The 23,321-nt window shown below is 40.6% G+C and overlaps 1 protein-coding gene across 1 annotated transcript in view; it reads left to right on the top strand.

Annotated features, from left to right (window-relative positions):
- The window catches only part of LOC123520114 (nesprin-1-like), a 346,042-nt gene extending 331,718 nt beyond the window's left edge, over positions 1 to 14,324 (top strand). The window contains 1 exon segment of the mRNA XM_045282036.1: positions 12,176 to 14,324. Coding sequence (XP_045137971.1) covers positions 12,176 to 12,407 — 232 coding nt within the window. The 3' untranslated portion in view covers positions 12,408 to 14,324.
- Positions 14,325 to 23,321: the final 8,997 nt, after the last annotated feature.

Below are 23,321 nucleotides of genomic sequence, written 5' to 3'. Positions count from 1 at the left end.
ACTATATATATATATATATATATATATATATATATATATATATATATATATATATATATATATATATATATATATATATATATATATATATATATATATATACAGTGGTACCTCAACATACAAATTTATTTCGTTCCTTGACAATTGTTGTATATAAAAAAAATCGTATATCAAATCAATTTTTCCCAAAGAAATTAGTGGAAATAGAATTAATTCGTTCTAGTGATACAAATTTACCCCCCAAAAAATTAACATGTTTTAGATACCAACCAAATATAGATTTGATATAAGATAAATACAATGTTTATTGTATGCATGATATAAATGTACTATATTGCCCAAAATAACAACTTAACCCGCAAAACTCGGGAGACGTCGATAGATGTTCATCACACAAGACTCAGGGCACGTCGATAGAGGTTTAGGCATTTTTGGGCTATATTTTGGCTATTTTCTTCCCGTCTTCTTTGCTTGTGAACTGGCAACATTAATCAGGAGTAAACACATGCCATACGTCACTGTGTCACCAACTCCCACGATGGATGGTGGTAGCGAGTGATTTCACGGGAACAGGTAACAGGAGAGAGAGAGAGAGAAATATACAAGGGGCCTATTTTCTATCGCTCTAGCCAAGGTTGCTAAACCTGATCGGACGCAAGGCCACGAACACCGATGATACCACCTCATTCAACCTGTGATACAGGCAACCCCCGCTTAACGAAAGGATTACATTCCTAAAAAAAACCTTTGTTAAGCGAATATTCATTAAGCGAACCAGTTTAACCCCTAACTTGAGCTTGTAGGTAAAACACCATTTGTACTCACTCGTTTATTGAATTTTCAAGTGTAATCAGTATGTGAATACAGGCTATTTTGTGTGTTTCTCGCCAAATCTGCTGAGTTAGCGTAAGTAAAAACTCCCAACTTGCATTCGTACCTACCTATGCTGGGATAGAACTTCGTATATGTAGTACGGAGGAGGAATTGGCAAGTTACCCATGCCTTACAATTGGCACGCCAAATGATCTGGAGTTTCTCTTTTAACACGTTATGTGCTTTAAAGGCCCATGGGTTCTCAGAATGATACTCCAACAATGGTTTGACTTTACAGTTACTACTAGTGTTAGCGTACAGGGCCAAATCACAGATATGCACACCACGTTCATATTTTCCAATTATCTTGTGTTTTCATATCTACTGCAAGACTTCTAAGTTTCTTCTTTTCAGCCTTCTCATTTATACTTTTGGAATCCATGATCACGAGGTCTTGAGTTTACAAAACTTAAGAAAAATACACACTGCCGAGGAGCACAGACACATACATGCACAAAGGATGAACAACGATACACAATGCGAACTGAATGTTCAGGCGGACATGAGTAGCCGAGCCATCACTGCACCACCTACTGATAGCTATTCGTATCTTAAAAATATCTTTGTATATTCAAGGCGTAAATTATATGAAATTTTTCGTCGTATATTAAAAAAATTTGTATGTTGCAGCATTCGTATCTTGAAATATTAATATATATATATATATATATATATATATATATATATATATATATATATATATATATATATATATATATATATATATATATATATATATATATATATATATATATATATATATATATATATATATATGTATATATATATATATATTTTTTTTTTTTTTTTTTTTTTTAATGAATTAAATTTGAGTTTTGAGTCTCCACTGTACGTATTTTCAAAGATTTTATTCATATATACATGTATATATATATATGTGTATATATATATATATATATATATATATATATATATATATATATATATATATATATATATATATATATACAAACCCTGCTTAACGAAAGGGTTATGTTCCTAAAACCCTTCGTTATATATATATATATATATATATATATATATATATATATATATATATATATATATATATATATATATATATATATACAGGCAACCCCTGCTTAATGAAGGGGTTACGTTCCTAAAAAAAACCTTCGTTAAGCGAAACTTCGTTAAGCGAACCGATTATAACAAGTTTAACCTCTGACTTGAACTTCCATTGAGAGTAAACAAAGTGAAAGTGCATCATAGTAAAGTGAAAGGTTTAATGAAAGTAAAAATTATGAAGTTAAACATTTAGGCAGTTTAATTTAAGACTAAGTCATTATAATGTACACTAATGTATGTATGTAAGTAACTTTATAATGTTGATGATCTTAAATTTATGAAGGGAGGGAGAGTGGAGCAGGAATACGCTAGCTGGCAAGCTGTGGAATGTAAGCAAAGGGCACATCATTGTACCGCATACAAAACTTATGTACCACATTTCCACAAGGCTTTCCATTTTATCCATTACAGAGTCACGAGTTCAGGTGGTTCTTTTAGCCTTCTTAATAGAGTCTTCTGACTTGAAAATAGTAGAGACAGTAGATGGCGTAGTGGATAAGGTGGTGAGCGTGGGATCGGGCAGACGTTCACGCGTAGGTTCGAATCCCACCACGTACATCCTGAAAAACACTATGTCATTTGTCGAGTGGTTTAAAGTTACCTACATGTCACCATGATACCCAGGTTCTAGGTGGTTACACCCAAGATGAGCTTGGGTGGTGATATGGGCCCTAATATGGGTACCACTATAAATAAAATTGCCTGCGCCACTAATGGGCGGAAGCTGAACAACGCTTCCCATACACTCTTCAAGTGTGCCTACTGGCGCTATAGGCCTTACTGTAAAATAAAAAAAAATAAAAAAGATGGAGTCAAGATGGTGGGAAGCAATGCTATTAGTTTTCTCGCCTCTCGTGTCTGTGAATAATATCCAGCTTCACTTCCAGAGTAAGAGACTTCCTGGTCTTCTTAGCCATGCAAGGCGACATTGAGCGAAGGAAGGCGAGCTGCTGGCAACGCTGCTATTGTTTTGAACAGGGAGAGTGAGTGCGCGTTTTGTCCACCAGAGGCGCTGGTGTATTCAAAAGCCTGTCAGCTTGCATGATACGGCGGGGCTTTCAGACTTTGAAAAAATTACCTGGATAAAACTTCGTTAAAGCGAGTTTTGTGTTCGTTAAACAAGCAGATGGTAGTAAAATGAAACCTTCGTTGTAGTGAAGTTTCATTGTGTGAACCTTCATTAAATGGGGGTTGCCTGTATATATACAGTGGAGACTCAATACTCAAACTTAATTCGTTCCAAATGGCTGTTCGAGTATTAAAAAGTTCGACTATTGATACCTATAAATCAGGTAATTCGTTCCAATCTTAGCAGAACCTAAAGTTTATAAAAATTTCTAATGTATTTTTTTATTTTACAATTTTCTTTTGTACATACCGTAAGTGAAGGCTGATGATGGATAACTTTGAAGAGGAGGGGAGAAGGGTGGGGGGGAGGAGGAAGGAGGTCACCGGAGGAGAGTCACCATCCATGAAAACGTTTTTTGTAACTTTTCTCCTGTTGTGATTCCTGTAAATCCACTAATGGAATGCTGTGGCTCACTATCACTTGCACTGTCACCAGATTCCTTATTTTCATCACTACTAAGCCTCTTTGGTGCCATTGGAAGTTTGTAAATTAAAAACTACCGACAGAACGCAGAATATTGTTTGTTTATCTCAAGATTGCGGTTGGACTAGTGATGCACACCACTAACCAGTAATACTGGTATTACCAGAAGGGAGATGATAGAGCTTTGTATATGACCAAATATGCAGCTGTTTGATTACCAGATATTTTCACAACTAATAAGCCTTTGGTGTTAATGTAAGTTTATAAATGAAAAACTATAGATAGAACGCAGGAGAATGTTCTTCTGATGACCATGGCATCACAAGTTACAACTGGCAGAAGGTGAAGAGGGACACCAGGGAGCCTTTGTTTACAACCACGGGTGTGGACGTTCGACTATCAGGTATTTTTTTTAGTATTAAATTGAACGGAATCGGACACCGTGGAATCACTTTCTCTCTCACCATCCATTGTGGAAGTTGGTGACACACTGACCTATAGCACATATTTACTCCTGATGAGTGTTGCCAACTCACAAGCAAAAAAACGGGAAGAAAATAGCCAGAATATAGCCCAAAACGCCCAAACGTCGATCGACATGCCCCGAGTCTTGCGTGATGAACGTCTATCAACGTTCCTGAGTAGGAGTGGTTAATATTTATTAAACTGACCATGCTCATATCATCTATTTCAGGTTATTTGTTGTACTTAACGCTTTGTAATACTGCTTGAATGATTTCTTAATGATTACACAGTATTTTACGGACATTTTATACAGTGTTTTATGTAGTTTTGCAAAGAACTGACTTTTGCAATCTACGGACAGGGTCGTGCACGCATTTGTCCATTGTTTCGAGGGTCGAGTGTATATATACTGTATGTATATATATATATATATATATATATATATATATATATATATATATATATATATATATATATATATATATATATATATATATATATATATATATATATATATATATATATATATATATATATATATAAAGAGAGAGAGAGAGAGAGCAACCCCAGCTTAACGAAGGTTCACACAACGAAATTTTGCTACAACGAAGGTTTCATTTTACTACCATTTGCTCGTTTAACGAACATCAAACTCGCTTTAACGAAGTTTTATCCAGGTAATTTTTTCCAAGTTTGAAAGCACCACTGTATCACGCAGACCGACAGGCTTTTGAATACACCAGCGCCTCTCATGGACAACACGCAAACCACTCACTCCCCCTGTTCAAAACAATAACAGCATCAACAGCAGCTCGTCGTCCCTCGCTCAACTTACACCAAAACGCCCTGCAATGTCCCCTAGCGTTGCTAAGAAGACCAGGAAATCTCTTACTGTCGAAGTGAAGCTGGATATTATTTAGACACAAGAGAGGCAAGAAAACTAATAGCATTGCTCACCACCATCTTGACTCCGTCTACTGTCTCTACTATTTTCAAGTCAGCAGACTCTATTAAAAAGGCTGGTGAGACCGTATCTTCCTTGCAAGCTATAAGAACTACTTGAACTCATGAGTCTACAATGGATAAGATGGAAAGCCTTGTGGAAATGTGGTACATAAGTTTTGTATGTGATACAATGATGTGCCCTTTGTTTACATTCCACAGGTTGCCAGTTAGTGTCTTTCCTGTTTCACTCTCCCTCCCTTCATAAATTCAAGACCATCAACATTATAAAGTTACGTACATAGTACATACATTAGTGTACATTATAATGACTTGAATTAAACTGCCTAAATGTTTAACTTCATAATTTTTACTTTCATTAAACTGTTCACTGTACTATGATGCACTCTCACTTTGTTTACACTCAGTGGATGTTCAAGTCAGAGGTTAGACTTGCTATAATCGGTTCGTTTAACGAAGTTTTATTTAATGAAGGGTTTTTTAGGAACGCAACCCCTTTGTTAAGCGGGGGTTGCCTGTATATATATATATATATATATATATATATATATATATATATATATATATATATATATATATATACAGTAAGTCCCCACATTTAGCGATCCTATTAGTCTGCAGAAACCATAGCTAAATTGGAATTTTGCCAAATTTGAATACTACTTTAAATAGGAAAAAATACCAATCAGTCTTTCGTCCGCCCAAAGTCCCCATTTCGAGTCCCCATTTACAGCTGCAACATCGCTACCTTCACGAGAATCAGCACCCCCTGAACCACTAGTGGAGGCCATGGTGATAGCGAAACTCGTAAACAGCGAGGATGGGAGAACAAAAAATGAGTTCACACGCTGGATTAACACACAATAGCTCAAGTGTCGAGCGGGAATGCTGGAGGCACTGTGGGGCTGACGTCACGGCCAAACAGACATGCGATTGGCTCAGAGCGAGCAAGAGACGGTACAATTGGCTCAGAGCGAGTGGGAGGCGGGACAGTGTAGCGCGGTATATTTGCTAGATATGAGAGAAAATCGCTAAACTTTAGGGCTTGGCCTTGTTCCAGATAGTCGCTAAATAAGGGTTTCACTAAGCTGGATTTCACTAAATTTTGGGGCTTACTGTATATATATATATATATATATATATATATATATACATACACACACTCGACCCTCGAAACAACGGACAAATGCGTGCACGACCCTGTCCGTAGATTGCAAAAGTCCGTTCTTTGCAAAAGTACATAAAAAACTATAAAATGTACGTAAAATACTGTGTAATCATTAAGAAATCATTCAAGCAGTATTACAAATCATTAAGTACAACAAATAACCTAAAATAGATGACATGAGCATGGACAATGTTCGGTGTTGGTTGAAAATGCACGGACTAAAGATAAGACATGGCGGCCAACAGCTGATGACGCGACTGACCCGCCTTCTACCGGACAATAATTTGCCGGGAACGGACAATCGCACGCATTTTAATATTCATCCATAGATTAAACCGGACTCCAGAATTTGTCCATAGTTTGCAAAATCCGTTGATGGGAGGTCCGTTGTTTCGAGGGTTGAGTATATATATATATATATATATATATATATATATATATATATATATATATATATATATATATATATATATATATATATATATATATATATATATATATATATATATATATACAACCCCCGCTTAACGAACAGGTTACGTTCTTAAAAAAAGACGTTCGTTAAGCGAACCAATTATAACAAGTTTCACCCCTGACTTGAACTTCTACTGAGAGAAAACAAAGTGAGAGTGCATCATAGTATAGTGAAAGGTTTAATGAAAGTGACAATTAAGAAGTTTAACATTTAGGCAGTTTAATTTAAGACTAAGTCATTATAATGTACACTAATGTATGTATGTAAGTTACTATAATGTTGATGATCTTAAATTTATGAAAGGAGGGAGAGTGAAACGGGAAAGACACTACTGGCAACCTGTGGAATGTAAATAAAGGGCGCATCATTGTACCGCATACAAAACTTATGTACCACATTTCCACAAGGCTTTGTATTTTATCCATTGCAGAGTCATGAGTTCAGGTGGTTCTTTTAGCTTGTAAGGAAGATACGGTCTCACCAGCCTTCTTAATAGAGTCTGCTGACTTGAAAATAGTAGACAGTACAGCAATACTCCGCTTAACGAACAGGATAGGGGGTGTCAAAGCTGTTCGTAGAGCGGAAATTCGTTAAGCAGACGTAATTTTCTCATAGGAAATAATGGAAATAGCGGGGATGCGTTCTGGGCTGGTCCCCAACATACCACATGGGGTTAAAAAAAAATTATATATATTTCTATTAGCTCTTTACAAACCTTGCCCACAAGAAAGGATTATTTTGTAATGCATAAAGTGAAATACCGCAGTATTTCATTATTAATTCACAATTGCTCACTGCCATGGAGTCCAGGTTATCCTCATGGTATGAGCGTATATGAATACTAAGATATGATATCCATTATAGCAGTCAATAGAGGAGTGGAAACATAAATTTCGTGGTGAAAGACAACACGACAAGCAAAAAAGGGTCACAAGAAGAAGAAGAAGCGGCCGAGTCACCGTGAGTCTGTGGGCGATCTCATCTCTGCTTTATTTTCTGGTATTCCACGTAAGATTTCACTTTATGCATTACAAAACAATCCTTTCTTGGGGGCAAGGTTTGTAAAAAGCTAATAGAAATGTTTTGTGAACATAAATGCATATATGTATAAGACAGTAACACCACCTCCATAGGTGGTGTTCCCAGCAACCTCAGAGCAACCTTATCACCATCCCTCCAAGCGTTCATGGATGCCATTTCGCGGCAGGAGGTTGCTCTGACGTTGTTAAAGAATCTTGGATCCAGCTCCAGGAGCGCTAGGGACAGGCGGGGAGCCAGCTAATCACAGCGAAGCTGCTGCTTTCAGTCCCTCACCTGGCAAATTCAAACCCAAAAAATTTGCTAAATCGGATGTGGTTGTACATTATGCGGACGTTTTGGTCTAACTTTATATAGTACGTTAAACCGGAAATTTGTTAGACGAATGTTCGTTAACCCTTAAAGTATGGTGATCGTATATGTACGATTGTAGCATCACGTGCGGAGAGGCGGGGATCGTACTGGTAATCATGATATTTCCGCACTAAACGTTTGAATCTCTCCTCCTCACTATTGGTCCTGGGGCAAGTGGAGGTATCTGGCATCTTTTCTCGCTCATCTGCTTGAGCCTTGAGACATATGTTCCCTCACAATGAGACATCTTTTCCCATTTTGAGGCGACATCTGGCAACCCCCATCACCCGGAGGGAGGAAACGGTACTCCGAGTGATGTTATGTCAGTGTTACTCGGTAATGACATTGAGGAGTGATGAAAATGAAGACTGATTTTTTTACGGAGACAGAAGTAAGTGAAGACTCCAGTAATGATTCTGATAGTGATCTGGGAGACAGAGACCAACCCTCACAGCAACGTTCATAGACCTCACGTAGCCTATTCCCCTCCAGCAATGCGCTGGTGTATGTCACCCTGGTTGCCTCTACAGGAATGTGCTTGTCGGCCAAGTCACGTGAATCCCACTGCTAATAAGAGTTGCCAGATTCCAATTATTATAGAAATCCACAATACTTGTAATATGTGGTTTCTTTTTCTTTTCCTGTTTTACACATAATTTCATATAATTATCAGAGTTAGCATTTTCTTGACATGAAAGTGCAAAAGTTTCTACTTTTACATCAAATTCAAATGCCCAAAAGGAGAGAGAGAGAGAGAGAGAGAGAGAGTGCGGTGTTATCTTAGCTTGGGGGGTATTTCTTAGCGGCGGGTTTTGCCATGAATGTTTTTTTATATGCAATAACTTTGCTCTCAGAGGTCATAACATGTTGAAAATTACATTGTTGTACTCAGAATAACACAAAGAAATATGTTTTTATTAGAAAAAAATATTTTTAGTACAGGCAACCCCCGTTTAACGAAGGTTCACATAACGAAATTTCGCTACAACGAAGGTTTCGTTTTACTACCATCTGCTCGTTTAACGAACACAAAACTCGCTTTAACGAAGTTTTATCCAGGTAAATTTTTTCCAAATTTCAAAGCCCCACCATATCATGCAAGCTGACAGCTTTTGAATACACCAGGAGCTGCTGGTACTAAGGCCTGCCTCAGGAGAAATCCTGAAACACCTGTAGAATAAAGATCAAGATCAAGCCTCTCGTGGACAACACAGGCGCTGCCAATACAGAGGCCTGACTCAGAAGAAATTCTGCGTCACCTGTAACATCAAGATCACGCGCTCCACTCACTCCCCAGTCAAAGCATAACAGCGTCACCAGCAGCTCATCTTCCCTAGTTCAACTTACCACAAAAACACCCTGCTATGTGGCCTAACATTCCTAAGAAGACCAGGAAGTGTCTTACTCTCGAAGTGAAGCTGGGTATTATTCACAGACAAGAGAGAGGCCAGAAAACTAATAACATTGCTTGCCATCATCTTGACTCCATCTACTGTTTACTATTTTCAAGTCAGCAGACTCTATTAAGAAGGCCGGTGTGACCGCATCTTCCTTGAAAGCTAAAAGAACCACCTGAACTCGTGACTCTTCAATGGATAAAATGGAAAGCCTTGTGGAAATGTGGTACATAAGTTTTGTATGCGGTACCATGATGTGCACTTTGTTTACATTCCACAGGTTGCCGGTTAGTGTATTTCCCATTTCACTCTCCCTCCCTTCATAAAGTTAAGATCATCAACATTATAAAGTTACGTACATACATACATTAGTGTACATTATAATGACTTAAATTAAACTACCTAAATGTTAAACTTCATAATTTTTACTTTCATTAAACCTTTTACTGTACTATGATGCACTCTCGCTTTGCTTACTCTCAATGGAAGTTCAAATCAGGGGTTAAACTTGTTATAATCGGTTCGCTCAATGAAATTTCGCTTAACCAAGTGTTTTTTAGGAACGTAACTCCTTCGTTAAGCGGGGGTTGCCTGTATTTTTGACAGGTGTGATTTTTCCTCGTTGTAACAGACAGAAAGTAAATCAATCCCCCGTACTTTAGGGGTTAAGCGGAGTATTACTGTAGATGGAGTTGAGCCATGGTGGCAAGCAATGCTGTTAATTTTCTCACCTCTCTCGTGTCTGTGAATAATATCCATCTTCACTTCGAGAGTAAGAGACTTCATGGTCTTCTTAGCAATGCTAGGCAACATTGCAGGGCGTTTTGGTAGCATGTTGGGCGAGGGAAGACGAGCTGCTGCTGACGCTGTTATTATTTTGAACTTGGGGAATGAGTGGTGCATGTTTTGTCCATGAGAGGCGCTGGTGTATTCAAAAGCCTGTCGGCTTGCATGATACGGCGGGGCTTTCAAACTTAGAAAAAATTACCTGGATAAAATTTCGCTAAAGTGAGTTTGGTGTTCGTTAAACGAGCAGATGGTAGTAAAAGGAAACATTCGTTGTAGCAAAATTTTGTTGTGTGAACCTTCATTAAGCGGGGGTTACCTGTATATATATGTTCTAGGTGGAGGTGTAATTGCCTTACACCAAAGATGTGCTTAGATGGTGATATAGGCCCTAATATGGGTACCACTATAAATAAAATTGCCAGCACCACTAATGGGTGGAAGCTGAAACAGCACTTCCCATACTCTTCAAGTATACCTACAGGCACAATAGGCCAATATATATATATATATATATATATATATATATATATATATATATATATATATATATATATATATATATATATATATATATATATATATATATATATATACACACACATATATATACAGTAAGCCTCCCTGCCTGGTGAATTAATTAGTCTGGCAAAACAACTGCCAGATGTGAATTTCGCCAAGCACGAGTTTTTTATATCATATAAATTGCCTAAAAAATGCCTCAATCAGTCTTTGGTCATTGCCAAAGTCCATCTTTTGACTCATAAAATACCATCTTTTGAGCTGAAATAAAATTTTTTGCCTTCACATATTAGAACGCATTTAGAAAACAGACCAATAAACAATAAATAAAGCTAATAAGACATGATATAAAGGCTGTAACTCCCGTTTTTCCATCCATTTCCCTCGCCCACTTTTGTCCTTGCCCACGCCATCATTTTCCTTACCACCACCAGTACCACCTGTTGTGCTGGTAGAGGCCATGTTGGCGGTAAATCGATAATTCTTTCCCACACTAGCAGAAGACAGGGTAGCGCAAACAAAATGGATGAAAGGGGACTCTCACACTACGTTCTGATAGGTTTAGAGAGAGATCTGACGTCACCGGGGAGCCGTATAGTTCGCCATGCAGTCGCCAGATGACTGCCAAGTTTGAATTCAAATTGCCAAGCGTGCACTCGGTGCTCTGTGGCCATCCTACCACCAAAAGTGAATTTCGACAAGCTGAGATTTGCCAAGTGTGGGGGCTTACTGTATATATTTATGTTATGGCCTATAGCATCTCTAGGTATACTTGAAGAGTATGGGAAGTGCTGTTCAGCTTCCACTCATTAGTGGCCCGGGTAATTTTATTTATAGTGTTACCCATATTAGGGCCTATACCACCATCCAAGGGTATCTTTGATGTAAGGCAATAGCACTTCTACCTAGAACCTGTATATCATGTAGGTAACTTTAAACCACTCGATAAATGACAAGGTTTCAAGGCGGTATGTGGTGGGATTTGAACCTATGCATGGAAATCTGCCCAATCCCACACTCACCATCTTATCCACCATATATATATATATATATATATATATATATATATATATATATATATATATATATATATATATATATATATATATATATATATATATATATATATATATATATATATGCATGTATATATATATATATATATATATATATATATATATATATATATATATATATATATATATATATATATATATATATATATATATATATATATATATATATATATATATATATATATATATATATATATATATATATATATATATATATATATATATATATATATACACACACACATATAGATATAGATATATTTATGAATTTATGATAAATGAGAAGAAACTGAGTTAAGTGTCTGATTCATAATGTTTTCAAAGATTTTACTTCTGCACAAATAACAACCTTGATAAGTTGATATTAATTTATGCAAGGTATTTGTGTCCCTTTCCTAATGTTATGTTTACTGGCAGTGATGTGCTGGGTGCTGAGGGTGGCAACGAAGGTGTGGTGCGTCGCTCCTACAGATTCCTGGGCCGGGTGATGCGTGCAGCACTTCCCATCCAAGCTTTGATGCTCCTCATGCTGGGAGTGGCCTCCTTGGTCCCGACTTCAGAAGATGACTATGCCTGTAGCATGGCTAACAACTTTGCCCGTAGCCTGGACCCTATGCTGCGCTATCCCAATGGGCCGCCACCATTCTAATCCAGAAATTGTACATCTGCTAACTTAAGGACTTTCTGTCTTCCCTAAAAATCTGAAGTATTTCATGTTATAAACTGAAAATTTATCTTATATATATATATATATATATATATATATATATATATATATATATATATATATATATATATATATATATATATATATATACACACACACACACACACACACACACACACACACACACACACACACACACACACACACACACACACACACACATATTTAACACTTGTACTGTAATAATTGGTATTTTTATCATATTAAACAATTGTTGATTTCTATAAAGTTTAGCAGTATGTATTATCTGTATCTATTATGATAATCAGAGTTCCTGAAGTGCCCATCATTTTAATTAGGTATAGAGGAGTATCTGTCTCAGACATCACCACTTGGACATAAATTGATAGTGTGTGTGTGTGTGTGTGCGTGTGCGTGCATTCGTGTGTGTGTGTGCGTGCATGCTTGTGTGCGCACACATGAGTGTATAACTTTCCTTTCAAAACCCTTTTTTTTTTTTTTTTTTTTTTTTTTTTTTTTTTTGATTTGGCAATTCTAAACAGATCGTCACCTGGTGCTATAGTCTGAATATGTGGTGTAGGTAATCCTGACAGCTATTGCAGTACTGATTTTTAGGTGCTATAACCTTCAACATGGTATGGGCTTACTCTGCTATTTATTTAAGATTTACAGGGAATTTGTAATACTACTGATTAACTCCAGAAGCTGGATTGGTTAATAGTGTACTACCACAAAGAGGTGGAAATGGTGATACTGTGTAGTGTTGGGAGACTTGCAGCTCTATCCAAGTGTTCTGTTGAAAAGCCTACAAAAGGCCCAATGGGAATGAAACACTTGTGGTGAAAAGAGCATGATTTCACAAAGCAAGCCCATCTAGATGTATTATTGTTTAATGATAAATCACTTGTGATACATGTTCATACCTGCTGTTGAGCATCATAATTAATAAGGTTATTGTTTAAGCATTTGGTATTTGAATTGGTCATAGAATCTTGACCTGCAGAATATCTGTACTTAGCACTTGGTTTATATTCTAACATGGCTTAACCCTGTTGTATATAAACTTTATATATTCTTGTTTATATCAGTCTTTGTGATTCACTGATTTCATCTTTTCTCTGATCATATCACTAACTTAAGTACTGATATGACAGAATAAAAACAGCCAGTTAGTGTGGAACCTGATTGACTGTTCTTCAAGAAAAGGAGGATAATATGAACATAGCTAGCATATTCACAACTTTGGAAGTAGCCAGTGGTGATGGTGTGAGCTTGTCGCGGGGCAAACACCACACTGCTGTGCTGACCCTGATCCCAGCTTAAAACACCATATCTGTGCATCAGCAACTTGAGGAAGATGCACTTTTTTTTTTTTTTTTTTTTTTTTTTTTTTTTTTTTTTTTTTTCTTCTCTTTATGAAATGCTTTTCTTATCTTTCATAGTCATTGTCAACTTTTACCCTAGTAATAAGCTTGTTTGCTTGAATGCTTCATTCTATAAGTTATTGTTGTGGCTGGCTTTTTTTTTTTTTTTTTTTTTTTTTTTTTAGATGAAATGGTAAGGTATTATGATGGATTTTAGTGCCTGAACTAGATAACCATGTTTGTGCCGGCTGTGACATTGTGCCATAGAATCATGACCAGCCAATAGGGAGTAAGCGTGCAGATGCCTAGCTAATCAAAAGTTGCTTTGTCCAGTCAGTGAAGAATGGAAGTATTATTTCCCAGCCAATCAAAAACTGCTTAGAAACAACAATTAGCAGCCTTGGACTTCCATCCATAAGCATTGCTTTTGCCATTATAGAAGAACAAGCACTAAGGACAGTCCTTTATACTGTGGTGTGAGTTAAATTCATACAAATATATGTGTTCTTATATATGATGTTGTTTTATGAACTTCATCCTGAGTCTTATGCTTTTATAAATCAAGGTCCTAGTTTCTGGATATAGTTATTTAACATTAATCACATGATATTTTTAGCAATAAACTGAAGATGTCTCTTCCTCTTTATATAGTGTTAGTTAACAAGCATGACCTATAGACTTGGTAAGGGTGACTTGTAGTGGATATTCTTTTCGGTTTAGGTTGCAAAATAAGGGCAATGCTAGCAGGAGTGGTCACAACAAATTTTGATTTTAGGAAGTGAAATGTGGCTTGAATGGATGTAGGATCTTATTAAGTCGAGAAACAGTGTTTGAAAAAGAATTGCATGCAGAACACTAGAATAACTATATAGAGAATGATGACTAGGTGGGGTGCATTAGAAATAACCCAAGTCACTGAAAATATGAAATGTAAGGGATATAGGGAATGCATATTGAATTACCATCCAGTGGAGAAGAAATTGATTGAATGGACAAATAAGGTAGCTTAAAAACAATAATCAAAGGGGTTGAAGTAAGGTTAGCATTGTCCCACTCTATAAAGGAGACATCAGAAATTAAGGGTGTGAAGTTTTTTTCCTTAGACTCTGAGCTAATATTACCATATATGAAATACCTTTCTCACCTAGCTGTTCCTCCTATTCCCACTTCCCCACTTCTCTTCTTTTCTATATTATTGCTTGCCTGCTGAAACACCAGATATGAAATCTTAATGATTTTTTTAATCCCTGAATATTGCTGTAATTTAGTGAATTTTGGTAGGTTCTCCAGAAAGCCCACATAAATTATAATTTCCAGCAGTTCTAGATCCTATATAAGAGAGAGAGAGAGGATGATTTATTCCACATTGAGATGTGGGAGGAAGCTAGGCCACCTACACACCAAGGTTTGTACTAACAAAAAGTCTTGAAAAGTACCAATAAATTTAATCATGGCTGTGATAAATTCATAACCTTCTGTTATAACGATTATGAGTTTTCCATTACTTGTCATAGTAAATTAGGTACAACTGACTTAGCTAAAGGTGTTTTCAGTAGCGGAGCGGTTGGGGGCAAATGGAGTCAAACGAAGGAAAGTTTTCGCAAACGCGAGCAAACGCCTTTCCAAAGCGTTTGCTCTCGTTTGGCAAACGCTTTTTAGCCAATCAGCGTGGAGCAACCTCATGGAATGAGATCAAGGAGGAGTTGCATTTCGAATAAAACTGAATAGTTAGACATATGTTAGGCCATAGAAGTGGGTACTGTAGATGTAGATTTACGTTTACATATTATGCGATATACTGGAGAGAACCGGTATAAAAAATACGGCGTGAAATAAATTAAGGAGCTGGTGGTAGCTGGTGACATGTCGCATCTATCCGTCCTTGTTGTGGATGTTGTCCGATTCCATACTTCTAGTCGTGACTTCGATACAATAATGGAGTTACTTTTCTATTATTAGGTGAAAAAATTATAATATTTTGGCAAATCCTTATATCATAAAGTAATAAATGATGGTAAAAATAGATTATCTGCTAATTATTGATGTAATTCAATTATATAGGCGTCAGAAAACCGCAGCCATACATCTACAATGGAACACCTTCAAAACAAGCCTGCGTAGATCAAACCACTTTCAGGACTGAAGACCTGTTGTTTTTTATGAGTATTGCGCTGCTCGGCCCTCGGCATATACAAATGATGAAACACTGGTGACCTATAATACTCCCCATCAAGGAATAAATCTCCAAACTCTTCCACTATGCTGCTGTGTTTACATCTTGACCACAGTGCTGGCTCAGGCGACTGATGTGTACAATAACTTCTCCCAGGGATTGAGATCACAGTGACATGGTCGTCTGGCACCACCGACGGTGTCCTCAGCACTATCCTGTTCAGCGTGAACTCAAACATGTTTGGCCTTGCAGTGACGCTACTGAAAACGCCTTAACTGTTCGACTATATTCTTACAATCGCCGCCCAACCAGGGACACCACTCCCAATGTCCTTACTCAGCTTCCACAGCCACAACCATAAACTCACTTACCATCTGCAGCAGACCAGGACAGCAAAGGATGGGGCAGCAAAGGGATAATACTGGCGAAGGTCCATGACTAGTGAGGGGAGCGAGGTACACTTACTCACCAGGACTCAGGCAGGAGGCAGGAAACACTTAGCACAGCTTTTTAAGTTTACTCTGGTACAACACTACATTACCAGGCAGTACAAGGTGATACACAGGACAAGAGCAGAGAGCAGAGAACACACTGTGTGATGATAAGGGGGCGAAGGGAGCAGGACAGGAGCAGAACGACGAACTTGTGGGAGAAGAAGCACCGGAGGACCAGACTGTCCGCAGGAGAACTGGGGAGAAGCCAAGAGAGAGCGGGCAAGCAGACAGCGAGCAGGGTGAAAGTTTACAAAGTTTATTTGGTAAGAGGGGTTACAAAGAAGGGGGGTAGAGTGTACCTGACTGGTACACTGGAAGAAAGAGGAGAGGAAATACAGAAATACAGTAGGAGTAGAGTTGCCAGGCAGTCCGGCCTGCTATTTCAAAGTAATGAATGTCATAGGGTAGTATGTGCTGGGTAAAGGGTGGAAACCAGAGTTCCCGGAGGAAAACCACCCATAATGCTATGAGAGAGTGAAAGAGTAGGGAGGGTTACAATATATACATTGATACATTTGAGTACAATAATATGTTAATGTGGAGAGCATAGTAAAAGAATATCATATAACATATACAGAAATATAAGTATGGTGTAGTGTGTCCACAGTCAGCACAGATGTCTTTCAGGGCGGAAACTGGAGTTCCCGGAGAAAAACCACCCATGCTGTTGTGGCTGTGTCATTGTACTATATACAAAAGCAAGTATGTGGTTGTGTATCCCTGTTGTACAGGTGTGTGTCTCTGCACTAGTGTGTCTTTCTTTTTTGTGGCACATTCACTATATAGGGTCACTTTGCGAGTGTCTTCCTGGTGGTGTCAAAGTTGGTGATTCCTGCAGCTAGGGGACTGCAGAAGGAGGGTTGAAGTCGGTGGTAGAGTGGAGTGGTTCATAGGGCCGCCTTTTGTGACGGGTCTGCCCCACCATACAGGCAAGACCCTTCAGCTGTGCGCCTCGGAAGCTCAGCCTCACTGCCGGGAGTTTTGCAAGCTTCCCGGTGGTCCTGTACCCCTTGCTGAAACGTAGGCCAGCGTCCCAACAACTCAAGGCGTGAGGCGTGAGGCATGAGGGGAGACCACACAGAAGAAACCAGCACTTGGGTGCTGTCAGTGTCATCTGTCCTGGCAGTGTCCCAGAGTGCCATCATTCCACTGGGTGCTGCATCATCTCGACTCTGGGATTTCTCATAATGGGATAGGCATCATCAGCATCAGCGTTCTACAGGTGGTATGGGGCAGGCATGCCAGTGATTGATAGTGGTGATCTGTATGAGGAATAATCAAGCAGTACTACAGAAATACAGTAGAATTGTGAGGGGGAGTGCAAAAGATACAAGTTTACATATACTGGAACAAGGGGGGAGAGGAAGAATTGTGAGGGGGAGTGCAAAAGATACAGGTTTACATATACTGGAACAAGGGGGGAGGAGAATAAAAAAAAAGTACTGTTTTTCTTTTTTAAGGATAGTCTACATTCATCTGTATCTGGGTTTTGGAGGTTCTTCTTCAAGTCTTTGGAGACTTCTGGGGAACCAGGCATGCTGCTGGTGCAGAGTTTCTTCATGCAGAGCCCTCAGCACCCGGTACTGGTCCCAACCTTCGTTATCCATTCTTTGCCAGAGTTTGGCAGCCATCTCATGGAGGTGGACTTTGAGGGCTGGGAGGGATGTGGCCTCATGGAGCGATGCCAAGCTGGTGAAGTTGTCCCACCCTGTCCTGAAGGCGAACCTCAGGATGCTGTTCTGCACTTTTTGCAATCTGCTAATAGCTGTATGGGAGAGAGCATGCAGAGGAACAGGAGGATAGGAGAGAATAGGAATAACTAGAGCTTTATAAGATGGAGCTTAAGACCAGTGGCCAAGTGTCTGAAGCAATATAGTCTGGTAAGAGCTGATTTCGCTCTTGCCATGCATTGGGAGACGTAGGTAGTGTAGCACATTGTAGAAATGGACAGTCCTAGGAGTGAGCCCCTTGGACTGAATCCTACATCATCCCCATCTACCAGCAGTGGGGCGGGGGTCTTGGTGGCAAGGGGCACAACGGTGAACTTGGCCATGTCGGTCCTGATCCTCCATTCCTTCTCAAAGGCGTTGACTCGGGCAACCTCTCTGCTGGTGTGGGTGTTCGCCATCCTACTGGAGCGGCCTGGATGGTAAACAACCTGTGAAATGTCATCAGCATAAAATACGTTAATACCAGCGCCTGAGATACGGCAGTTGCTGGTGTAGATGCTGTAAAGAGTGGGGGAGAGTACACTCCTGTGCAAAACTCCCGTAGCGAGGGCGAGGGCCTAGGTGACCCCCAACTCTCATCCTCACTATCCTTTCATCAAGGAAGTCACAGAGCAGGTGCTCGACTGGGGCAGGCAGACCCAGGTGAAGTATCTTGAACTTCAGGCCTAAGTGCCATACTCGGTAAAACGCCTTACTCACGTTCCGCAGTACCAAGTTACATCAGGACCTATTGGCTTGGTGGAGAGCCATGGTCTCTGTGGCCAGTGCGATGGCATGCACAGCGCCCCTACCGCTCCTAAAACCGTACTGTGCTGGATAAAGAAGGTTACCAGTCTCCAAGTGGATGCGTAGCCACGAGGTGATGATCCTTTCCAGTAACTTACCAGGGACCTCAAGCAGAGAGATGAGACAGTAGTTCTCCAGATGAGTGGGAACTTTACCAGCTTTCAGGATCATCCTCATCTCGGCTTGCTTGAATTCATTAGGAAAGTTCCCTGCAGAGAGTGCGGCGTTGAAAATTGCCCACAGTCTGGTAAAGGCAGAATTTGGAAGATACAAGAGTATAGTTCTGTTAATCTTACTTCCCCCAGGGCAGGTCGGCCTACCGCCTTTGACGGCGGCATCCAGCTCCTGGGCGGAAATAACGCAGTCCAGAGGCGAGGTGCCAGTAAGATGAGCAGGCTCATCATTGTCGAAAGGATATGTCCTTTGCACAGCAGTGGCCATGTAATCCAGCACTCAGTCATTGTTGTCAAAGTCATCGTTGTAGTCTTCCCTGTAAATGCAGTCCCATATTGAAGTACATAGTTGTTCTCTGTCAGTGTTAGTGAATATTTTGTCTCCTGTGGCATCTATTAAAAAAACTGACTGGTCCTGAAGTTTTTCCTGAGAGACACTTGAGCTCTTACCAAAACTTTCTGGGGTCCTGGTTGTTGGCAGTTAGGCAGGCCAACTTCCTTCCCCAATGCTCTCGGGCCTCTATCTGACATGAGTCCTGCATTGCAACCTATAGCTGGTTGTACCACCTAAAATCATCGTGGGTCCACCCTCTCAGCATTGCCCTGTCTCACAGTGCCTGAAACTGGATTCTAAGCAGCTGTGTAGTCCGAGAAGGCCTAGGGGCAGACCTAAATTTGTATGTCGCCTATGGTATGTGTCTGTCAGCAGTAGTCCTTACTGTAGTCATCCAGGTGTCCAGAGCATTGTCAATATCTTCCATGGAGCCGTAAGCGATGTCAGGAAGGTCCGTCATCCGTAAGGCGATGTCTCCTTTAAAAGCATCCCAGTCTGTCCTGTGATATTTAAAAGTGGGGATTAGTAAAGGGGGAGGTAGAAATGTCCAGTATGATAGGTATATGGTCGCTAGTCATCAGGGGTCCTGGTAAGAGAGCGTAGTTTAGGAAATTGGCTCTGTTAGTTAGAACGAAGTCAGGTGATGACAAAGTGTTATGGTTGAAAATAGTGGGGAAATGAGGGCCAATGTGGCATGCAGTTTGTCGTTGAAAGTATTCTACAATGTGTTTACCAACCTGGTTGGTGGTGGTGTATCCAAGATAAGAATGTCGTGTGTTTAAGTCTCCAACTAAGAAAAGTGATGTCTGTCTTCGGAGTAGACGAAGGAAGTCTGGGTGAGGTAAGTAAGGTCGTCATGGGGTGAGGCAGCTAGTTGCAATAATGATAGGTTCATCTGGTGTGTCAGTCTTTATTACAAGAGTCTCAGATAAGAAATCATCCTCGACTTTCTGGCGCAGTTGGCTTTTTACGGCTATAGCTACCCCGTAATTTTGAGTGTTGCAAAAGTTTTGCTGGTATTTTGAGTCTTGTCTCATTACTAAGTCCATGGCTGTTGATAAGGATAACATCAGGGTAGTAATGTCTATAAGTGTTAGTCAAGTCAAACTTATGGTTTCCCCAGGAAAGAATGTTGTGCTGGATTACTCATAGTCATGGCATTACTCACGTGCAGAAGGTAGTTTGCCAACAAGCACGTCTCCTATGAGTTGATGGGGGTGGCACCTGACTCTCTAGTAGTCCTCATTCGAGAAGACAATCCAGGAATTCAGTGAGGCCAGGTTCTCCCTGACGAATTCCAGGACCATATTTCCTATTTCTCTTGGGCCGGTATGGCTGAGGATCAAGCTTTTTAGGCGTATGCTCTGGTCGAACTTGCTGCGAGAACATGGAAGCCTTCTTTTGCGCTTTGCAACAAAGCCAAATTGGATGCTGTTATGCTCTTCTTCACGGTCCGAGTTATCCTCATCTTCACTGCTAGATGGGGAGGGAAAGGAAGAAGCCACAGAGGTGGTGACGTCCAGACCGGCAGTGGCAGCAGACCCTGAGGCATAGGCAGCGGCGTCAGTCTTCGTGGGTTGGCTGAGTTGTGTAAAGGCTCCAGAGATAGCCTTCATGATTCCCTCTGGGGCCTGTATGGGTGGTGGGGGAAGCAATTTTACGTCTGGGAGCCCATTCGCGGCCAGGCTGGGTTATACATGTTGGCCATTTGTGCGTTAAAAACACATAATAGGCCAGACAGGGACTTGGAGAGGTTAGGTGTAGCAGGTCCAGATGGAGCAGGGGCCAGCGCCACTTGTGCAGCCTGAGCGAAGGAAACACCAGGCCGCACCTGAGCCTGTCTAGCAACCTCCTCTTTCTTCTTGAGGGCCTCCTTACGACGGGGACACTGCATGGCCAGGCACTGTGGTCTCCACCACAGTTGAGGCATTTCTTAACCGTAGCAGTGCAGTTCTTGTAGGAGTGCTCCTCGCTACTGCACTCGGAGCACCGCACGTAGCCTGCTGGCCGGGGGCAACTGCTAGTTGGGTGTTCCTCCACCACGTTGCATTTGTTGCAGGTCAGAAGCAGGATGAAATCCTCTTGCCTTGTCTGGTAGCCCGGGATATGAATATGGAAGAGATTGAGCACTTCCAGAAGTGTTCTCTTGGCCATGTCAGCGTCTTTGAAGATAATCTTGACGGTGGAGGAGCGTGGAAACTTGTACACGCTGTCCACCTTGGCCCAACCATGGCGGAGTCCCACCTCTTCGGCAATGGTCTCAGCTGGGTTCCTGTACACTAGTTCGTCCAGACCAAAGCAGATAATTGTTCGCTGGGACATTATCTTGGGGTGAATCCTTCCGCAGCCATATGATCAGGGATGTCATCTGAAAAATGGCGTCAGCATCCCTGTCTGTGTGTGTGTGTGTGTGAGGATCACAATACCATCACTGACTGGAATGGCTTTCATGACCATCACTGCTGGTGACAGGATGCCCAGTAGAGCCCTCCTAACCCCTACATTCGTGAGGTGCGGGTGCTTTATTTTCACTTGGCTCATGTCGTTCACCACATGGACCCAGTAAAACACACACATACAAAAAATAAAAACACTTCACTCCACACCATGGCCCATGTAGTTCACCACATAGACATAGAAAAACACTGCACTGAACTCTCACTTTGTAAAACGACAACGGAAAAAAAAAAAACCAGCCTGCGCAAAAACACAACACTACACTGCCACTGTATACATTCTATACACAACATTGCACTACACTGCACAAGCACATCCCCTTACAGCAAGCACTGCACGTCGCTAACTGGGCTGGTACTGCACAAACACAACACTACACTGCCACTGAATACACTTTTTACGCAACACTACACTGCACTGCACAAACACATCACCTTCTGCACGCACAGCACGTCGCTAAATGGGATGGCACTGCGAAGAAAAACACAACACTACATTGCCAAAGTATACACTCTATACACAACAATGCACAATACTGTACAAACACATCACCTTCTGCATGCCCTGCACGCCACTAACTGGCTGGAAGATGAGTGACAGAAGTTTGCAGCCAGCAGCTGCCTGGCCGAAAGCTCCGCTCCCGGACTGTGAGTGGAGCACGGAGACCTTCCCCGTACCAGCTCACACTGGAGAGTGATGACTGCGGGGCTCAAAGTGAGGCGGGGCAGGCTGGCTGCTGATTGGCTGAAACCCGATCCTCCCGGCCACGGGAGCAGCAGCGGAGATCCGTCCTACTCCATCTCTAGCGAATCGAATCGAATCGAATGTAGATAGAAAAGGCGGAGGGGGGAAATGGGGATAGGGGAAGAATAGGTGGGTGATAAGAAGGGAGCTTTAATTGGAGAGTAAAGTCGCTGGGGCTTGACCCAGGCGCAAGATGATGATGTGCCGTGGTGAGCTGGTGAGCTGGTCTTCTTCTGTAGAGGTGGTGCAGCATCGTTGAGCCGGTGGGCAGGAGAGGCAAGGTCTTGCAGTGTCGGTGGTGTCAGGAGTGGAGAGGACGTCTACGTAGCGAGTCCTCCACGGCAGTCAAGTTGGCCGACTGTGCTCTGGTTGGCTGTCGGCTTCTTTGTGTCTATCATATTCTCTTTTTATCCCTTCTTTTTTTATGATGTCTGAAAAAGTTATTTTGTGCTGTGTGTTTTCATGTCTGGTGGCAGTGTTCTTTCTCAGTAGGTAATTAATGGTGTGAGGTTCTTCAGTCTTCTCAATCTGTTGGCTCGACTGGGGTGTTGGTTCATCTTCGGCAGCAGGTGTTTTGGGGGCAGAGTTCTTCTTTTGTGTTGTCCAGCCTTCGTCTGTTG

This window comes from Portunus trituberculatus, chromosome 46 (assembly GCF_017591435.1).
Source record: "Portunus trituberculatus isolate SZX2019 chromosome 46, ASM1759143v1, whole genome shotgun sequence".
Lineage (NCBI taxonomy): Eukaryota > Metazoa > Arthropoda > Malacostraca > Decapoda > Portunidae > Portunus > Portunus trituberculatus.
This window is presented reverse-complemented; position numbering and strand designations above follow the sequence as displayed.